The 18,356-nt window shown below is 40.3% G+C and overlaps 1 protein-coding gene across 2 annotated transcripts; it reads right to left on the bottom strand.

Moving 5' to 3' along the window:
• Positions 1-391: 391 nt before the first annotated feature.
• On the bottom strand, positions 392-17,713 carry LOC118215720 (chromodomain Y-like protein 2). Of its 2 annotated transcripts, none has more exons than XM_035396682.1 (7): positions 17,572-17,713; positions 13,643-14,216; positions 11,815-11,990; positions 9,364-9,536; positions 7,102-7,312; positions 5,254-5,397; positions 392-4,919 (listed from the first exon to the last, which is right to left on the bottom strand). In XM_035396682.1, the coding sequence occupies exons 1-7, from the start codon at positions 17,593-17,595 to the stop codon at positions 4,761-4,763; spliced, it is 1,461 nt and encodes a 486-aa protein (XP_035252573.1). In that variant the 5' UTR covers positions 17,596-17,713; the 3' UTR covers positions 392-4,760. The 2 variants fall into 2 exon arrangements, with proteins under 2 accessions (XP_035252573.1, XP_035252572.1); XM_035396681.1 differs by having other exon boundaries at positions 11,815-12,029; positions 17,572-17,712.
• Between the last annotated feature and the right edge of the window lie 643 nt (positions 17,714-18,356).

The raw sequence follows: 18,356 nt of genomic DNA, 5'->3' as shown, positions 1-18,356 counted from the left end.
GCTGTTCCTCATGGTAGGAAAATACAGAGATGTGGCTTTCACTCATTCACGCAAGCACACACAGACACACACATATATGCACACAAACAACCATACACAAATTCAGGAAATCAAGGGCACCTCTGTCTTTACAACATTACAACATTTACTGAATCTATATATACCTTCTTTTCAAATATTTATCATAGAATATTTTATTCATTATTAGCAAATTAAACCTAATAAGACACAGGAGAAACCAAGTCCTGTAAGATAAAAATGAGCCCTCTACATTGGGGCAGCACATATTTTTTCCCATTGCTTTTTTAAATTTCAGTTTATCCCCACAGGACATCCTCAGTTATATCATAACAGTAGAAAAAACTGGAAGAATTGATTTATGAGAAAGATGTTGGTGGCAAATTAATCTTTAATACATGAAGAACATAGCACTGCTTTAAAAGATATCGGGGGCTATAAAGTAAAGAAAATCCATAAATTCACTTTTCTTTTGTTTGAACATGAACATAGACATTCAATTCATTAAAAAAACATACCAGTAAAGCAAAATAAAAACTGAAAATCATTAGAACTGTATTCAAACTGGGGAAGAGTTATAATCAATCTTACATGAATGCAAACAGTATAGTGTGTCTGTTGTAACCAACTTTCTTTCACTTAAAAGTATAGCTGGACTGCAAATGCATATGAAATTGCTGCATGAAATGATAACATTGTAAATAAAACCTTCCCTTTTGCCAGCCCGTCAAGCAAAAAACACTTAATCTTCCTGGCCTATTTCTTTGAAATACAGCTCACTGGCCCCCACATAGAATATTTCAGCAAAAAAGATACGAAACTAAAGTTAATTACTATACACAGATGGCACTTTCTTCATTAATTTTGCAGAAGACACAAGCATATACAGTAATGTGCAAAATACAGAGACCAGTTGTAAGACATATTAGAGTCTATTCAATCCTATTACTTTGCAGTTGATTGTGCTGCTGAAATTAACTGCTGAAATTTAAGAACAAATCCCAAAGTATGAGGACTGAACTACCCTCACATGGTCGACAGAATAATGTAGAAATGTTTGCATATAAAACTCTCCATTCAAAATGGAAGCATTCCTTCAGTATTAAAGCATTATTCTGTGTTCAATCTAATCCTGTGTTTTGGCTATGGGCCAGAATTGTACTGTAAAATTATTCAAACAAATACAATTTCAGAAAAATAAACAGAAATACATAATATGATATTCAAGTACATTTCCAGAGCAAGTGCATTTCCAGTATTCGCAGTATAACGAACACTCTAAATTATCACATGTTCATAATGAAACATAGACTGCACTCCCCTACCTACAAAGAACAGTTGAACATTGGCCTGGAATCTAATTTAAAAAAAGTTAATTAACCGGACAATAATACCAATGTTACTTCCTTTAGCAATACAAAAGTAATATCCAGAAAACATATTTTATTTAGATAGCACATTTATCTAAAACAAAAAGTGCATGCATGCATACAGGAACAACTGCCTACATAACATTCAATTTCGTCTAGGCTGTATTTTTAAAAATATGGTTACGAAACTATAACATAGTAAAGTTGTATAAAACAATATATATATATATATATATATATATCACCATATTTATAAACATTTACTTTCTGAGTCTGTCACTACATGCAGTTCAACATTATATCCACCACTGATTCACAAATAGAAAAGAACAAACAGCCTATTAACAAAAGTTACAGTGAATCGAGTATTCTGGAAAAAAACCTGAATATATAATACAATAATTATTTGAACTTACGCAATGTAATTACAAATTACATACAATAAGTTACATCTTTGCCATTCAATATAGTTCATATTTACATTTACCATAAAGAGAGGAAGATCCACTTCCAGAGACTAAATATTTAATGACTGAAGATTTACAACATTTCAGTTGACCAGCAGGAACTACAATATGCAGGTGGAGCAGACTCCATTATTTATCTTACTGAATGCCAGTAAGTCAATTATATAGTCACAAATCAACATTATTAAGTTAAAAAAAATAATGAAAAAAAAGAGAATACTTTAGCACTTCACATTAAGATTCTGCAAAGGCCCCTCAGTCTAACTATCAGAAAGGGGGAAAATGAATTCAAAGAAAACAAGCAATAACATATCCACACTAACATAAAGTATCTTATGAAAATAGCATTTCAAAACATTCTGATAGCTTTATTCTCTTCACTGTACAGAATAAGATGCATTTCTTTGTTTTACTGTACACGTTTGTTTAAATCAAATAAATAAATAGAATAAATATGTTTTGTATGTGAACATTGCACACAAATAGAATACATCAGGCAGGATTCTTAGTTGCAGTTGGAAAGGTGAAAATAATTCATTAATTCTATGCAAAATAAAAAAAAAAAAACTGCACTTCAGCAGTCATTTGCTGTAGTTTGCAAACTCATTTTAATCAAGGGCTTCATCATTACAAAAACAAAACTAAGCAAATCCATTTATGAGAAATTCAATTGCCTTTCTTCTGCAAATGTGTATCTTTTTCACAGCATATGGGTAACTTAATTCAAATGAACATCTATCTGTAATTCCAACTCAGGACAAGCCCAGCTGTAATCCTATTTACAACAAGAGTCCTCGTCATTTCCACAACAGATCAAACTATTCCAGGATTCCTCAATCATGGGTCACAGGGTAGCAGCATGATTAGGTCCAATTTTCCCGCAGCACAATTTGGGAATGTAATACTTCCAAAGAAGTCTCCGGGGGGAATTACTCTTTCAAAGGAAAAACAAGTAATTCACATCTTGAAAGGCGTGACCCTGACCCTGAAGCTGACTGGTTGCTTCTTAGACCACTAAAAAATTCATATTTCTGAGCCTGCCATGAAGGGACACTATGGAGTGTTGGTTAATGTGGACAGTGAACATGAAGAAAGGCAAAAAATGAACAAGAAATTACACAGGAATTTGTTCTTATACCAGCTAAGCATTTTACACATCATCATTCTGAGATTACAAACAGCCCAGTCTTTGACTGATCCAACAAAGTACACACATACATGAGAGAGAGAGAGAGAGAGAGAGAGAGAGAGGGAGAGGGGTGGGGTGGATGATGGGACAGGTGCAGCAAGGTTCTACTACTCCCTCAATGTCAATGGTCATTAGATATCATTCTTGTCTTGGCTTCTTTAAATACCTCAGTATGTTGTGTAACCAGTCTCGCAAGAGACGGGGGGAGAGAGAGAGAGAGAGAGGAGAAAGAGAGGGAGGGAAGAGAGAGAGAGAAAAAAGAGGGAGAAAGAGAGAGAGAGAGAGAGACTGGGACTTGAGATCCTGCAGAAGCCTTTGCTAAACACACAGAATATAAAGAATAAACATCACTGCACTCTGTCCCGCTTTCCTCATTAAAACCCGCATATTCTTTTTTAGGATGCAGTAACATCTCCATTTTAGGTAGTTGGAATTGAACAGTGCTCATTACATGGTAATTATGCTTGGTAAATATGGCAAATATACCCGTCAATGTTATTTACAGTTCAAATACACACTAGATTAAGCAGTAATTTACCATTTATTTATATTAAAGGTGCATTCAACTGTAACACTGAGAAACAGCATGCTGCTCCTGTACAGCCTAGTGGGATTTTGATCACACTTGCTTCAATGTAAGGCCGGGTACCTTCTATTTTACCCTACCTTCTTCTCACTCATGGCCTGTAGTTTACACTGCTCCTACTGTGTACTTGTCATAAAAAAAATATGGTCCTTAATGAACCACATATAATTCATAAATTAATTCATTGTCACATGACTGGAACACACATCAGTAAACATTTTGCCCTTTCTTATATAGCAGAGGAATGTTTCTTGATTAGAGTAAGACTGGGAGCTGCTGGGTGGCTCATCCTGTCAAGGCACTGTTCTAGTGCATGGATGGGCTAATGAATCCGGACCATGCCAGTGCCAACTGTGGCTGGCAGTGCCACAGGACAGTGCACCATTGGCTCTAGCGTCGCCCAGGGAGGGAATGCTGGGGTGATAGCATGTCATCATGCACCAGCTAACTCCCGCAGGTCAATCGAGTTTGGCTGTTGAGCTGCACGTAAAGAATCATCCTCCAACTGTCTGATGTCTACATGAACCCAATGATAAGAAGCAGCAGCTGACATCACATGCTTTGGAGGAGAGCACCGGATTGTATGCACTCTCTCCCAATCAGACAACGGAGGGTGCGATATGAGCGTTGCAGCATGTACATATTTGGCCATTACAAATTAGGGAGAAAAAGGGGGAAAAGCATAAAAAAGATTATGACATTTCCCAGGAAAGCTTTGGTTTCCAAAACATATAGGACCTCACAGCATCTAGTACAAAAAAAACAACAAACCAACATAAATGTGTCTCTTAGTAAACAATTTTTTTTGTCATTTGGGAATATGAATTATCCTGATGTATTTTTCATCGAATAAATAAAGCTACAGTGTAACAATAAAATCTCCACTCTGGTGGAATGTAACATCAGAGGTCCTCACAAGCGAGCCGTCAGGACGGGAACCGGGGGCGACGAAAAATGACGCACCCTCAGGACAGGTTCCATGGAAACGGCACACTTATGTCACATGACTGCCCGCCTCTGCTTCCTACGGGGCACAAGCCTGTCACAGGGACGATCCAGTGAAGGTCTATCGGAACAGTGTTTGCCACGGCAACGCCCCAGAGGGCATCGTGACTGCCGGCAAAGGGCACTCAGCCTTCGTGTATCTTGTCCTGCAGGCAGCTGAAGAGCGAGTCCAGGCCTTTGGTGGAGCTCCACAGCTGCCTCAGCATCTGGCACTCCCTCTCGTTCACCTCCTCCAGCAGCGACTTCAGGAAGCTCCGCACCAGGCCCTTCGACTCCTCCAAAACCTACCCAGGGAGAAAAACAGACGGACTATGTCAGGTAAAAAAAGCAGTCAGGCATATTTTCTTACCAAAGCCCTTCCACCACATTCTGTACAGAAAATGTAACTCCTTGAAAACTTTGTCCTTGTCCTTGAAAACTTACTGTACCCAAGCTTATGATGATCAGACCTAAAATATATTATTTATTTATGTTACAAGATACAGATACTTTCATTAGATTTTAGACAGAACTGATCTAGCAATTTTTCACACAGAATGACTGACTGCCCTAATAGTATGCACTCCAACTGAGAAAAAAATTCACAATTCTTCTAATGTTTTCGTAAGGAGATCCTACCACAGCACTGCAGGTGGCCATTTCCTTCACACGCAGCATCACTTCCTGGCTGAAGGTGGACGGCCAGAAGACCTGGGACACTAGTCCCCGACCGCACGCCTCCTGTGCCGTGAGCTTCCTCCCACAGAACAGCATCTCATTAGCCTGCCACGGTGAGGAGGAGACAGTGTGTGTCACACTCGTGCCTTTCAGTGACCGACAGCATTGTAAAGTAAGTGCCATCATAACTTTATACAAAAATATCTGAGTATAAAATTCCATTAGCACCCACAATACTGCTTCCCCAGCACACACACACACACAGGTCATTATAGTGCACGCACAAACTAACATCCAAACAACTTCAGAGCCCATTAAGCTCTGTCACAAGGCTGTTCGTTTGCCTCACGACTCCGTCTACCAGGTGTGCTGAATAATCAGCTTCCCTGTCTGGGATGTAAACATTGCATTTTTCTCAGTGAAAACAACAAAGCACTTCTCTGGTAAAGAAGCGTAAAGAACACCCCTGTGATATTTCATCGCACGATAAAAGGTCAAGACCAAACCAGCATGACAATAGAGGCCCTACTGGCACCATCTTAACCTGATCTGCTCATTTTTGTAAAATCTGCTTGGCTCTGAACAAATCTGCCAGTACGGCTATCTTCATAAAGGGCCAACCTGGTGGCGCATCCAGGTAAAGCACCTGTTCTGAGTGCAGTGGTATGCCCCGCCCATCTGGAAGGACTGTGGATGGACTGTGACTGAACCATATAGGCAAGTGAACCACTGGCCTCAGCAGCATCCAGTGATGGTTTCCATTTGCAGTGTATTCTCTGGTTCACTATGCTTCAGTGCCTCCTTTTGTTTATAAGTTATCTGCAGTGTACCTGTGCCAGCTGCATAAGTCCCACAGTGGACTGCAGAACAGAATTAAGAAACAGCTTTCTGAATGTGTTTGCCAAAGTGCACGGCCGTCTATGCTCTCTCGAGCTGACAAAGGGCATTAAAGTATTGGGAAAGACCAAAAAATACGACTGGTCATTCCAGATCAGGATAAAAGCAAAAATCGTGGATAAAAAAATCTCTGCATGGGCTGCAGAGTGGCTGATCTCATTATGACACCCCTTGTTTCCTTTTTTATTTACTGTGATAGATCCCTCATTACATTTCTGTTCCATCCATTCCACAGATAAAATTGACCTCATTTGATTTTAGCCCTCTGGAGTGTGGATGGACAACACCGTCTGGCATGGATACCATGGAAAGAGTACTAATCTGGCACTAATCTGATCTAATCTGATATGAAGTCTTCGCCAGTGCACAGGGAGAAAACATGGTTAAAATAACAAAAGGTAGTTCATAAAACCTAGACTCACAAGATGCCAAAATAAAACTACCATTACTGTCATTGAACTGTCAAATTAAAACAGACTGTAGCTTCAGAGTGTAATATTAACATATACAGTGCCGTGAAAAAGCATTTGCCCCCTTCTTGATTTCCTCTATTTTGCAGGTTTGTCTCACAGAATGGTTTCAGATCTTTAGACAAAACGTAATATCAGACAAAGGGAAACAGAGTAAACACAAAACACATTTTTAAAATGGTTGATCTTTAGCAGCAATAACTGCAGCTCTATGCTTCCGATAACCATCTGATATCATAAAGGGGCAAACACCTTTTCACGACACTGTGGATAATGTGACATAATATCCACAGAATATAATGTGATAACGGCACCACCCATGAAATTGTGGGAACATTACATCATATCATTTCAGTGATGCAGAAACACGAGACAGCAGGAAGTGAGCTGGCGCCAGGCCCTTGGGTGGCGCGCCGTACGCTGTAACGAAGCCGCCACTCACCAGGGCCACGCCCAGTATCTGGGGGAAGGTGTAGGAGGCGCACCCGACGGGCGTCAGGCGCACGGTGGCGCAGGGCGTCTGGAACCAGGCTTTCTCGCTGGCCCACACCACGTCACACAGGGGGAGGATGGAGGCTCCCAGCCCCAGAGCCGGCCCGTTGATCGCCACCACGATGGGCTTCTTAAACTGAATGAACGCTTTCACAAAGTCCCTGCAATCGCACACACACACACAAAAAGCAAATTCTCCCTTGTCCTTAGCCTGATAATGCCCTGTTTAACCTGTCATTCCTTAATTTTCATAGATATGTACAGGCACAAAAAAAATCAGCAGGGAAAGGAGTTAATTTAGTTTTGGATGGAAATGTCACCGCCGTTCTCACTCCCTTGTTGGAGTCCCGCCGTCTTCACATAACGAGCGAGATGGCTTTAAATGCAAATGTATTGTAATGAGCGGCTGATTAGTGTGAAGAGCGCTTGCTGTGTTCTTCCCTCTGTATAACTGCACACAGTAGCTTGGGAAGAGGCTGAGGAGGCAGGCATGCCATGGCAGTGCTAATCTGCTGCGTGGCCTGACACAGACCGGCCTACTGTGCCTGTGCACTGCCTGAAGAAGGGCTGTCCACACACAGTCTACTACAGACAGAACCATTCCACACACAGTCTACTACAGACAGAACCATTTCACACACAGTCTACAGACAGAACCATTCCACACACAGTCTACTACAGACAGAACCATTTCACACACAGTCTACAGACAGAACCATTCCACACACAGTCTACTACAGACAGAACCATTCCACACACAGTCTACTACAGACAGAACCATTCCACACACGGTCTACTACAGACAGAACCATTCCACACACAGTCTACAGACAGAACCATTCCACACAGTCTACAGACAGAACCATTCCACACACAGTCTACAGACAGAACCATTCCACACACAGTCTACAGACAGAACCATTCCACACACAGTCTACAGACAGAACATTTCCACTCACGGTCTACAGAGAAAACCGTTCCACACACACACATTCTACTACAGACAGAGGCGTTCCACAAACAGTCTATTACAGACAGAGGCGTTCCACACACAGTCTACTACAGACAGAGGCGTTCCACACACAGTATATTACAGACATAACATTTCCACACACAGTCTATTACAGACAGAACACTTCTACACACACACACACACACACAGTATATTACAGAAAGAACATTCCACACAGTCTATTACAGACAGAACATTTCCACGCACAGGTTACTACAGACAGAACATTTCCACACACAGGCTACTACAGACAGAACATTTCCACACACAGTCTATCACAGACAGAACATTTCCACACACAGTCTATTACAGACAGAACATTTCCACACACAGTCTATTACAGACAGAACATTTCCACACACAGTCTACTACAGACAGAACATTTCCACACACAGTCTATTACAGAAGGTGACTGTAAGGAGCAGACCAAGAAGTAGCAATTTTAATGAGAAGTAGTATCTCTTAATAAGATATGAGAAGGAACAAAGGACAGATTACACTCTTCTGTCTTTGTTTGTCTTGATCAGGCAGACATGTTGGGACCAAACAGTGTCCAAACAAATTAAAGGTACGCATAACATTCTGAAAAATTCATAGGAAAAGAAGCATTTTTTGCTAATTCTCTTTGAAAGTAAGACAAAGGACTCCATCAAGAAGAGTGGAAGATTGCCTTCGCTGGGTTGACGGTATGCAATTATGTCCGCCCACATTCTCCATCACAAAGGAAGCAAAAGTTTTTTGCTCTATGAATGGGTGCACTCATAGAAGAGCCAATGGCGTGGGGGGGGGGGGTGTATGTATTTACCACACATCAGAGAGAGCCTAGGATTGCCCTTATCTCACCTCTCCTGGATTCTTGGGTTTGCATAAACTCCTACCAAACCAAAACGCTATCCTGCGTTCTCATCCTGGTTTAACCTTGAGCCTAAATGCAATTTTTCACAGGTAAGGTAAAATTCTCCTTTATTTTTTTGGACAATCGCATTATTGTTTTCAATAAAACACTTCCTGTCGCAAACTGAGGGCCAAATCAACAGTCTACCAGAAAGAACAGTTATAAAAGGCTGTTGTCTCTAAAACACCTTAAGAACAAAGATATGGTTTTCCGCCATGATGAGCTTTTACTGCTCCCTGAAGCAGGGCAGCCTGTACCGGAGAACCGGAGTACGGACACGCGCAGAGAGGGTGGGGTTTCGTTACCGTATGGTCTCAGTGATCCTGCAGCTCTCTTTCCTCCGGTCCTTAGACAGCCGCCCAATGAGGTAGGTGCGGTCCAGCCCACTGCAGAAGACCCCGCCCACCGCGCTGAGGAGCAGCAGCTTGCTGCTGTCCACCGCCGCGTTCCCCAAGGCTCGGCACACCTCCTTCATTATCTACGGACCAATGAGACGAAGGGAGGGGAGGGACTAAAAAACGGGGTCTCTCAACCAGAGTGCTGTGATAAATCCCCACTGCTTTTCAGCGGGACAGACAACAATTTATTATATTCCACAAAAGCGATAACGCATACCGCATTCAAGTTTAAGTTTCTAACCTGCACTACCGAAGCTTACTGTCATCTGTTACAATTTGATTGTTTCCTATGACCTAATTTAATCAGACACCACAAACTCAGTTTAACATTTTCTGCAGATCCAAACTCAAAGGAATATACACTGTATTTAAATGCTACACAATTTGATTGCTCAAAGACAAAGACTATCCCATACAAAATAAATCGCTATATTTTATCGTTATTCGTTTAATTAATTGCTTGATTGATAATGATTGGAAACGGAAACAGGTTGAAAGTAATCATCATTTAAAGGTAAGGTTACTGAGGGCCTGCTTCTACATCCCATGATATGTGACTGTCGTGCAGTGTGCTCACATAAGAGCCACCAGGATCAATGATATCCATGACCTACGAAGACAGTACATAATATCAATATCAATTAAGGGCTGGGAATGCAAAGTGCCTCTCAGACAGTAACACAGTCACAGCCACTATAAGAGGGCTGTCATGACCTGTGTGTTCCTGTAACTGAGGAATAAATTGACAGTATGATTTTTAAAATGCACAGCACTAATTTAATGTTATGTGTGAATGAACAAAATAGGGAAAGTTAACAAAGTCAAACGTGAAAATAGTGATGTGTGCTGCGTGACTTGATTTATTGCAGGTTCTGCTATTTACCTGCCATACAGGATATGATTCAAAGAACACGAACATCACTGACCGTTAACGAAACCTCTGATTTAATATTTTATTTGATAATCTTCAATTCTGCATTTCAGCGTTTCCCACAGCAGGCATTGAGAGCAGTGATTAAGGTCTGCGCAATAAGCTTTCTAAAGTAACATGCCTGGCAAACAGAGCTGAGCTGTGTAGGCACTGAACACATTTTATTACTACTCTGCATTTTGAACAGAGAACCAGACCTTGCTCAAATATCTGAAATCCTTGCATCTATGAACAGCCAATGAATTCAAATAAGGGTTACCAATGTGCACTGCAAACATTTCCACCAGTTACAGTCAGTAAAATTGAATACTGGATTATTTTTAAAAAGAGAACACGCGTCCATTAGTGTTGATACGTATCTGACCATGGCCTATGGAGATTTCACTCCAATTTTAGCCTTTCTAAATAAAAATGTAGTCTTCCTTTGTGCTGAGATGCATTAAGAAACATGAAAGAGAATTCAGATGTGAACTACATCTGTGCTGCAGTTACTTCTCCCTGTTTTGCATAGTTACACCATTCAAGCACAGCAAATGTGTAATTAGAAACCCCCTCTCAGGTATGACTCATTTATTATACCACAGAAACAAGATTCACAGATCTCACTGTGAGGAGGCTTAAATGGTAAGACACTTTAGGCTTGGTAAGAATTTTGTGAAATGACCGTTTCAGGCTTTCATGCTTACTTTGTAGGAATTCACAAGATGAACCATTTTACTGCAAGAAAAATTTTCCAGTTGTTCTCCAGTTTTTTTCCCAATATTATTTGAGTTTTAAAACAATGGAGTTCAGCCATTTTTTTTAGTACCAGCAGTACCAGAATGGCACTGTCCCACCTGGTGTTTAAACTCATCCCACAGGAACAGTACACTTTCCAGGCCTCAATAACATTCCTTTCTATACTGGCTGTTAATGAGCAATGAGGGTGTGACAATACTCACTACGTAAGTTTGGGATACCACAATGAATGAATTAAATTAGATGGCAAGGAAAGTGACTTACATTAATGTGGATTAATTGCATAATCATTGGACATACATAATCAATGTATCTTCTGCAATCAAAGTCCAAAAAGACATGTAGCACAGGGTCTACAGATGAAAATTAGCCTCCCCGGCTAAATCCAGCACATTTACAGGAATATTATTGATGCATTATCGATAAATTAAATTAAAATAACTCACCCCCCACACATACACGAAAAAATAAATAAAAAAATTGGATACAACACACCAAATTGAAATCTCAAGACATTGAGAAAGCTCTCAACTGGCGATTCCATAGTTTGAGAGTCACAGTTCATACAAATGAAATTCATTTTAACTAAATTTCCAACACAGCACTTTAATCAAGAGTTCTGTGTAAACCTGTCTGAACTACAGTACCTGTACTTGACACTGAAATGGCTCTACAGCAAACAGCCTTACCTCTGGGGTGAGTGCATTGTTGGCAGATGTTTGGCTGGACAGCAGTATGTGTGTGAAGCCATCTTCTTTCCTCACCACAATGTCCCGGTATCGACAGTTGCTCTCATTCTGTCGAACATTGTACCTCAGTCTCTTGTCAAACACGTAGCCGTTCTCCCCCACCAGTTTCCGTTTCACTGAGGGCAAATTAAGTCCACCATTTGAAAGGGCAGACCCTGTTTTAAAACACAATATGAGAAGGGAGTAGGCACATTCGTATTCTGGTCCCTTTGCAGCAGAAATATCATGTGCACAAACAGCCCTCTAAGTCGGAAAGTGCAGTATGAAAACAACCCACAAAAGGATGGACTGACGAACTGTCTAGGGTGTGTTCCTGCCTCTCACCCATTGCATACTGGGATAGGCTCCAGCACCTCCCGTGACCATGACCAACTGCATTTTTATGTATGTGTACACACGTTGACCATGCTTAGTAACATACTCAATTTTAGGTCTTAGGCTGACATCTTATAGGCCTAGGTCTTTGATGTGCATTTGTGCATATTGTAATCATACTATATAAATACCCATTATCAAGCTGAATACATAAAGACACAACAAATTTACATCACTTGTATGTCTGTGAATGATCTATTACCGACCAAGTGTAAGTATGTTCTTCATTTTTGTTGTGATACTGCCATCTTGTGGTTGTTTGGTGTCACTGCCATAGTCATTATCTACATTTGGCTAAAACTAACCATTCAACGTTATTACTCTGCATTTAATCTGTGAAGCCACATACTGTATGTGCATACATACATAATGCAACTATAGCATGCATATAAAAATATGTTTTCAGGCTGAACACAAAGTTTCAATGGATTAACATCACTGCTGTGTGTATATGCACAAGCATAGCGGACGGAGTGTAGCACAGTGGGTAAGGAACTGGGCTTGTAACCGAAAGGTTGCAGGTTCGATTCCTGGGTAAGGACACTGCCGTTGTACCCTTCAGCAAGGTACTTAACCGGAATTGCTTCAGTATATATCCAGCTGTATAAATGGATACAATGTAAAATGCTATGTAAAAGTTGTGTAAGTTGCTCTGGATAAGAGCGTCTGCTAAATGCCTATAATGTAAAGTAATGTAATGCATTTAACAGGTACTTGGTAGGTATTTTTGTCCTAAAACAAGCACTTTGTAACTGTTTAGAGTAATTGTACTGTATTCTTTTTTGACTAAAACAAACAATTCTACATATTACATTTTATAACATTAGCAAGCAATGTCTAAAAAGATCTTTTTTTTTGCAAAAAACACAATGCACAATAATCACTTTAGACTTCTTTAGACTGCACTCTTGTGTGAGTGTGTGTGTGCACGAATGTGTACGCACGTGTCTGTATCCATGTGTACCTTCTACATTAAAGAGCAACAGAAACTTTAATGAATTTTGAAGACCATGATCAAAAAAATACAATGGCCCTCTAGTGGTGGGAAATATTAATTCCTTGGTTTTAATACTGCTTATTATTACCGCTGCTTATTAATTATTATTATTAATGTGCAGTAAATATAAATCAAAATACAAAGAGAAAGCATTCAGTTTGTCAATTTAAATGTGTTATTCTGCCTTTGAAAAATTCATATGTTAAGGCTGAGTGGGAAATTACCACTACGATTTACTCAGGTTCCCTTGGTCTAATAATACATTTTGTCAAGAGATCTGAAACCATTCATTGAAACAAATAAACAAAACAAGAGGGAATCAGGAAGGTGGCAAATACTTTTCCACAGCACTGTAAAGTAATATGAGAGAGAGAGAAAAAAAAACAAAGACCATACCTAATTCATTCATGATGGGAGCCTCTCTCACGTCAACGTCCCCCAAAATTTCATCTGCTCTTCCACCGGAGGGGATTTTGTGCACTTTGGTGGCATTCCTGTAGCGCATAGGATCCAGGACCCCATTTTGTAATCCGTTGTGCGGCCTCCTGAAGGACAGGAACTGAAGGTCTCCGCGCGTGCCCCCGTACGCCGCGGGCTTGGCCGCCTTGTCCGCGGCCGCGGCCTGCTTGGCGACCGGGGCCTTTCTCTGTTTCTGCGACGCCGCGGCGCTAGCGCTAGCGCTAGCACTAGCCCGTTTCTTCTTCTGCGGCTCCCAGCGGGCCCTCACCGCCTGGCTGTCCCCCGCGTGGCCGAAGAGGGGCGGGCCGCCCGCCCTGCAGCTGTGCCGGCCCTGCTTGGAGCGCCGGTGCCTGTGCAGGTGCAGGGCGTTGAAGCGGTCGATGAACTCCTCGCAGTGCAGCAGGTGGTGCTCGGGCTCCCAGGTGTCCTCGCTGCGCCCGTAGCCTTTCCACCGGATCAGATACTCCCACTTCCCCTTTTTGGTTTTCCGCCTGTCCACTATTTTCTCCACCTGTCGCAGAGATTTGAAGAAAAGAGAGCGTCAGCAAAATTAATTGTGACTCCAGTTTTTGACAAACAAAATCTCAACGGCTAAGAATCACTGACAGTCCTAACCTCAATAGCCGCCTCAATAGCTATTCATGTCATTTAATTCTCAAAGGCAGTTATAAATGTTTGCTTTTGCGATGCAAAGCAAACAATTTTTCTGACAAACCTGAAAAGGATATCAACATCGTATCAATGTCATGTGAAGAAGTAATTGCTCCCATAAACTTTAACTGGTTGCACCACCTTGAGCAGCAATAACTTAAACCAAACGCTTTCTATAATGTAATATCAGCATTTCATATCGCTGGGGAGGAATTTTATCCCATCCTTCTTTGCAGAACTGCTTTAATTCAATTGATAGGTTTTCAAGAATGAACCATTCAGTGTAACAAATATGAATTAATAGAAGAAATCAGGAAGGGGGCAAATGCTTCCTGGCAATATATATTTTAAATGTGGCCTTCTGTTATGAGAAATAAAACTAAATTTTAAAAATTACATGAACCTAATCTGATAAATAAAAAAACAGTACCCCCACCCCAATGTTCACTGTTAGCAAAATAAAGGCTGCAACAGATTTATTTCTTAAAATAAATTTGGATATTTCTCCAATTGTCACAAAACACAATCTACCAAATAATAATTTAATTTTATTCCTACAAATTAGGCATTATGTCCTTCCTATATATTCCTCAAACAAGCAGAATAGATTTGGTTCAGTAATCGCAACTGAATGCAAATTAAACATCATTTGGAGGTTTGAAGTCATGAATAACCTCCCATATGACCTTAAGAATCAAAAAAACACCAAGCTTAGTGAAGAGCTTTCGCAGGATAAATGGGATGGCAGCATTGAAACTAGTATACTATTCTTCCCCATGCGCTCATCATAGTCTGACATTGCTTAGGTTTTTATGATGGGCTAACCTCACAGATTTAAAACTCTGCCAATATTTACTGACCCATTTTAAGCCCTTATTGATTTATTTGGAGTTCAGCCATTCAGCATTGCTTTACCAAACAAACCATTCATTTTTGTAACTTTTGCAACGCTCATCCCTGCATTTGATTAATTTAAGGGTTTTGCAGTCTTATTGTATTTACTTTAAACTATTTAATAATCAAAATTGTTTAATAATCAGTGAGTATTTATTTCAATGTGAATTTTATTTCTTTCTGTCTTGTAACATTGGTTTTCTGTTATTAGGGAACATAAAGTGGGAACTGGCGAGTTTATTTTCACAGTGGACATAAATACCTCTGAGTGACTGGTGAATACGTATTGAATTTAACTGCAAAAATCCAAAATTGTAATCAATGAAGTTCACTGAAAATAATGACACCGGTTGTAAAACATATAATTTGCAGACAGCTAGTCAATTAAACATTAGTCAGCAAATTAAACATTTGTTTGTCAATTAAACATTAGTCAGTAACACTTCAGTAACTCGGCAACTACCCACCTGTTGCCACCCCCACTCCCCAGAAAAGAAGTGCTAAGTGCTTGCCAATAATTGGTGTGGACTGAATTTCTGTAACAGAAGTCTAGCAGACTCTTCAAAGCATTCTTGAGTAAAAGGATCTTTCCACAGATTGGGAAACCTTGGTTCCGTAAAAGCAATGTCCTGACTGCACAATACCCATTGTTACGTAGCACAAATTATGAACCTACTGGAAAATAGTTCCATGTGCTTTTGAGGCATAAACACTCCATACAGTGCTCGATGCTGCTTCTTTTGAAAAAGAAAAGATGACTCCTTGTTCTTGTTCTGATGAATCATGGGTCTACATCAGAATTCAGGAATGCTAATACTTTAGAGGGGTTTAAATATGGTTCTCCCAAGTGTATTGTGTTAGCCAGTGGAAAACATCACACAATTACTTTGAGATGACTGGGCAGTGCTCACTGAAAAATCCTCTCTAATACGATCTTGGACTCCTCTTCCTTTATTTTGCGACTGAATAACATTCTCTATGAAGACAACTTGATCTTTAATGGATCCAGGCTAATGTGGGTTCCAGTGATTCACCATAAGTGAAGGCTTTGAATTCTAGGCTTGATTATGATTTCTGGTGTAGAGCCCATAACATTGGTCATAAAAACAGCAATGGCATTTTAATTTGACAACTTTATTTTCTTGTATATCCGGCACCTGCATGACTGACAATGCTTAGATAATGTAAAGAAAAATTGGGTAGTTGGAGGAAGACTAGTGTGCCATTTATGAATTATTGTAAACCATGTTAATGCAATGCTTACAATAAACACAGTAATAAAAACGAAAAAAGTGCAATATATTGTAAAACAATCAGGCTATTCACAACAATGGCACACCATCATGTTGCCCAGATGGTGCACCATGAAATAGCCTATGTTTTCCTCTTAACTTGAATTAAAGACCACAGACGTTCATACAAACCAAACAGGATACCTCACGTCAGGAACAGGAACTGTTTCACTTCATGCCCTGGCATTAACAATTTAAAATTTGAATTTGTGCTGCCTGACAGAGTAGTGTCTTGAATTGGTTGTGAAGTTGTAAGTGATATATCTTGGAAATGGGTTTTAAGTTAACCCATTTCCAAGCTATGCTGGCTGAGTACAGTGTGGGTTTTCAACCCAGTATACAAGAAACGCCGAACATATTGTCACCAGGACATCATTCTTACAGGTCAGAATTAAAGTAAGTACTGTGCGTCATAAAGCATCTTCCAACCAGCAGTATTCAAAAGCACGCGGACATGTACTCAGTTAAAGTGAACCTTGCATCATAACGACGGAAACTGCGCAGGGCGAAATGACTACCAATCAACAAGCCAACTTTTAATCAAAAACTGTCTTCCAAACATGCAACGTCAAGCATATGCAATAAAAACATACAAATAATATTAAAGCAAATACATCGAATGTGCAGGAAAAAACACCACGAAAAATGAAGAAGCATAAACATATTCTGGCTTGTTCAACGCTGAAATCACCTCGTCTTTGGTATGCTCTATGCAGGATCTCTGTTGTATCCATATGTCATGTTTCCTCTTTACTACGACTTTTAAGACTGATTGATAGAGTGTGTGTGTATGTCTTCATATTCTGCCTGGGCCTGTTTAATATAAGCCGAATTCAAAGTATCTGAAGATAGAAAAAGGGGAAACCCCGAAAAGGGTCGTCTTCATATTGCTTAAGGTTCCATAGTTTTTTTGGGGTGTTAAAGAGCCTATGCTGCTGTGTGTTCTACACACGGTGACCTACCTTTATTTCAGAATTCCATCATTTACCGTCTAAAAAAAGTATAACACTTGCCAAGATTTTACAATACCTCGTAAAAGTCTGCTGAAGCCATGCTGTCTTGCGGAACTTGCGCTGTACTGTATGCTTGGCTGTCTTGCTGGCGTTCGGAGCTCACTCGGCGAGGTATCTGTGAGAAAGTAGCCTACCAATAGACGGTATTAGCAAACTGCCTTGTTATTCTGAGCCAGCCGCAGTAGCAGATCAGCAGACAGCGTCAATCGAGCCCGGCTCGATAGATCGCACTTCATTTAGAACAAACAAGTAGGGGGAAATTGGGCGGTGCTGTTTACGCACCACGAACGGGTTTACTGGAAATTGTCTGCCGGTTCATCTGTTTGTCTCTCCCATACATTGTAGACATTGTCTCGTGTTGTTTCCACGGTCATGGCTATAGTGCGACACCACAAGGTGCAGCCTAAGCTGTGCTCTGATTTGTTATGGTCTGAACTGTTGATTGTTTGGATCATGTTTGGATAACACTGTATCTTTATTTATTTATTTTGAAATCAAAGTTCCTAGTTTATTTGGCATACCTTCGCAACAGATGCACCACTAAACACCATCCTGGTCTGCCACTGACAACATTTTAAAGGAAGCCACATTTGTCAATCCTCTAACAAAACTATATGTAGGTCTGCAATTTCATTCATGTACCGCTATAGCATTTTAAGGTAAAGTTAGATTTTCATAAATATCGGAAATGATCAGAAGAAATTACTCACACATGTGGCCTATGCTAAATGTGGTTGAGTTTGCAGTTGTATCACACCCTCTGTAATATTGTTTACAAGTTGTAAGACAATTCATTATTAT

The sequence above is a fragment of the Anguilla anguilla genome, chromosome 16, assembly GCF_013347855.1.
Source record: "Anguilla anguilla isolate fAngAng1 chromosome 16, fAngAng1.pri, whole genome shotgun sequence".
Classification (NCBI taxonomy): domain Eukaryota; kingdom Metazoa; phylum Chordata; class Actinopteri; order Anguilliformes; family Anguillidae; genus Anguilla; species Anguilla anguilla.
Note: the sequence above shows the minus strand (reverse complement) of the source record. Positions and strands in the feature narration are given on the sequence as shown.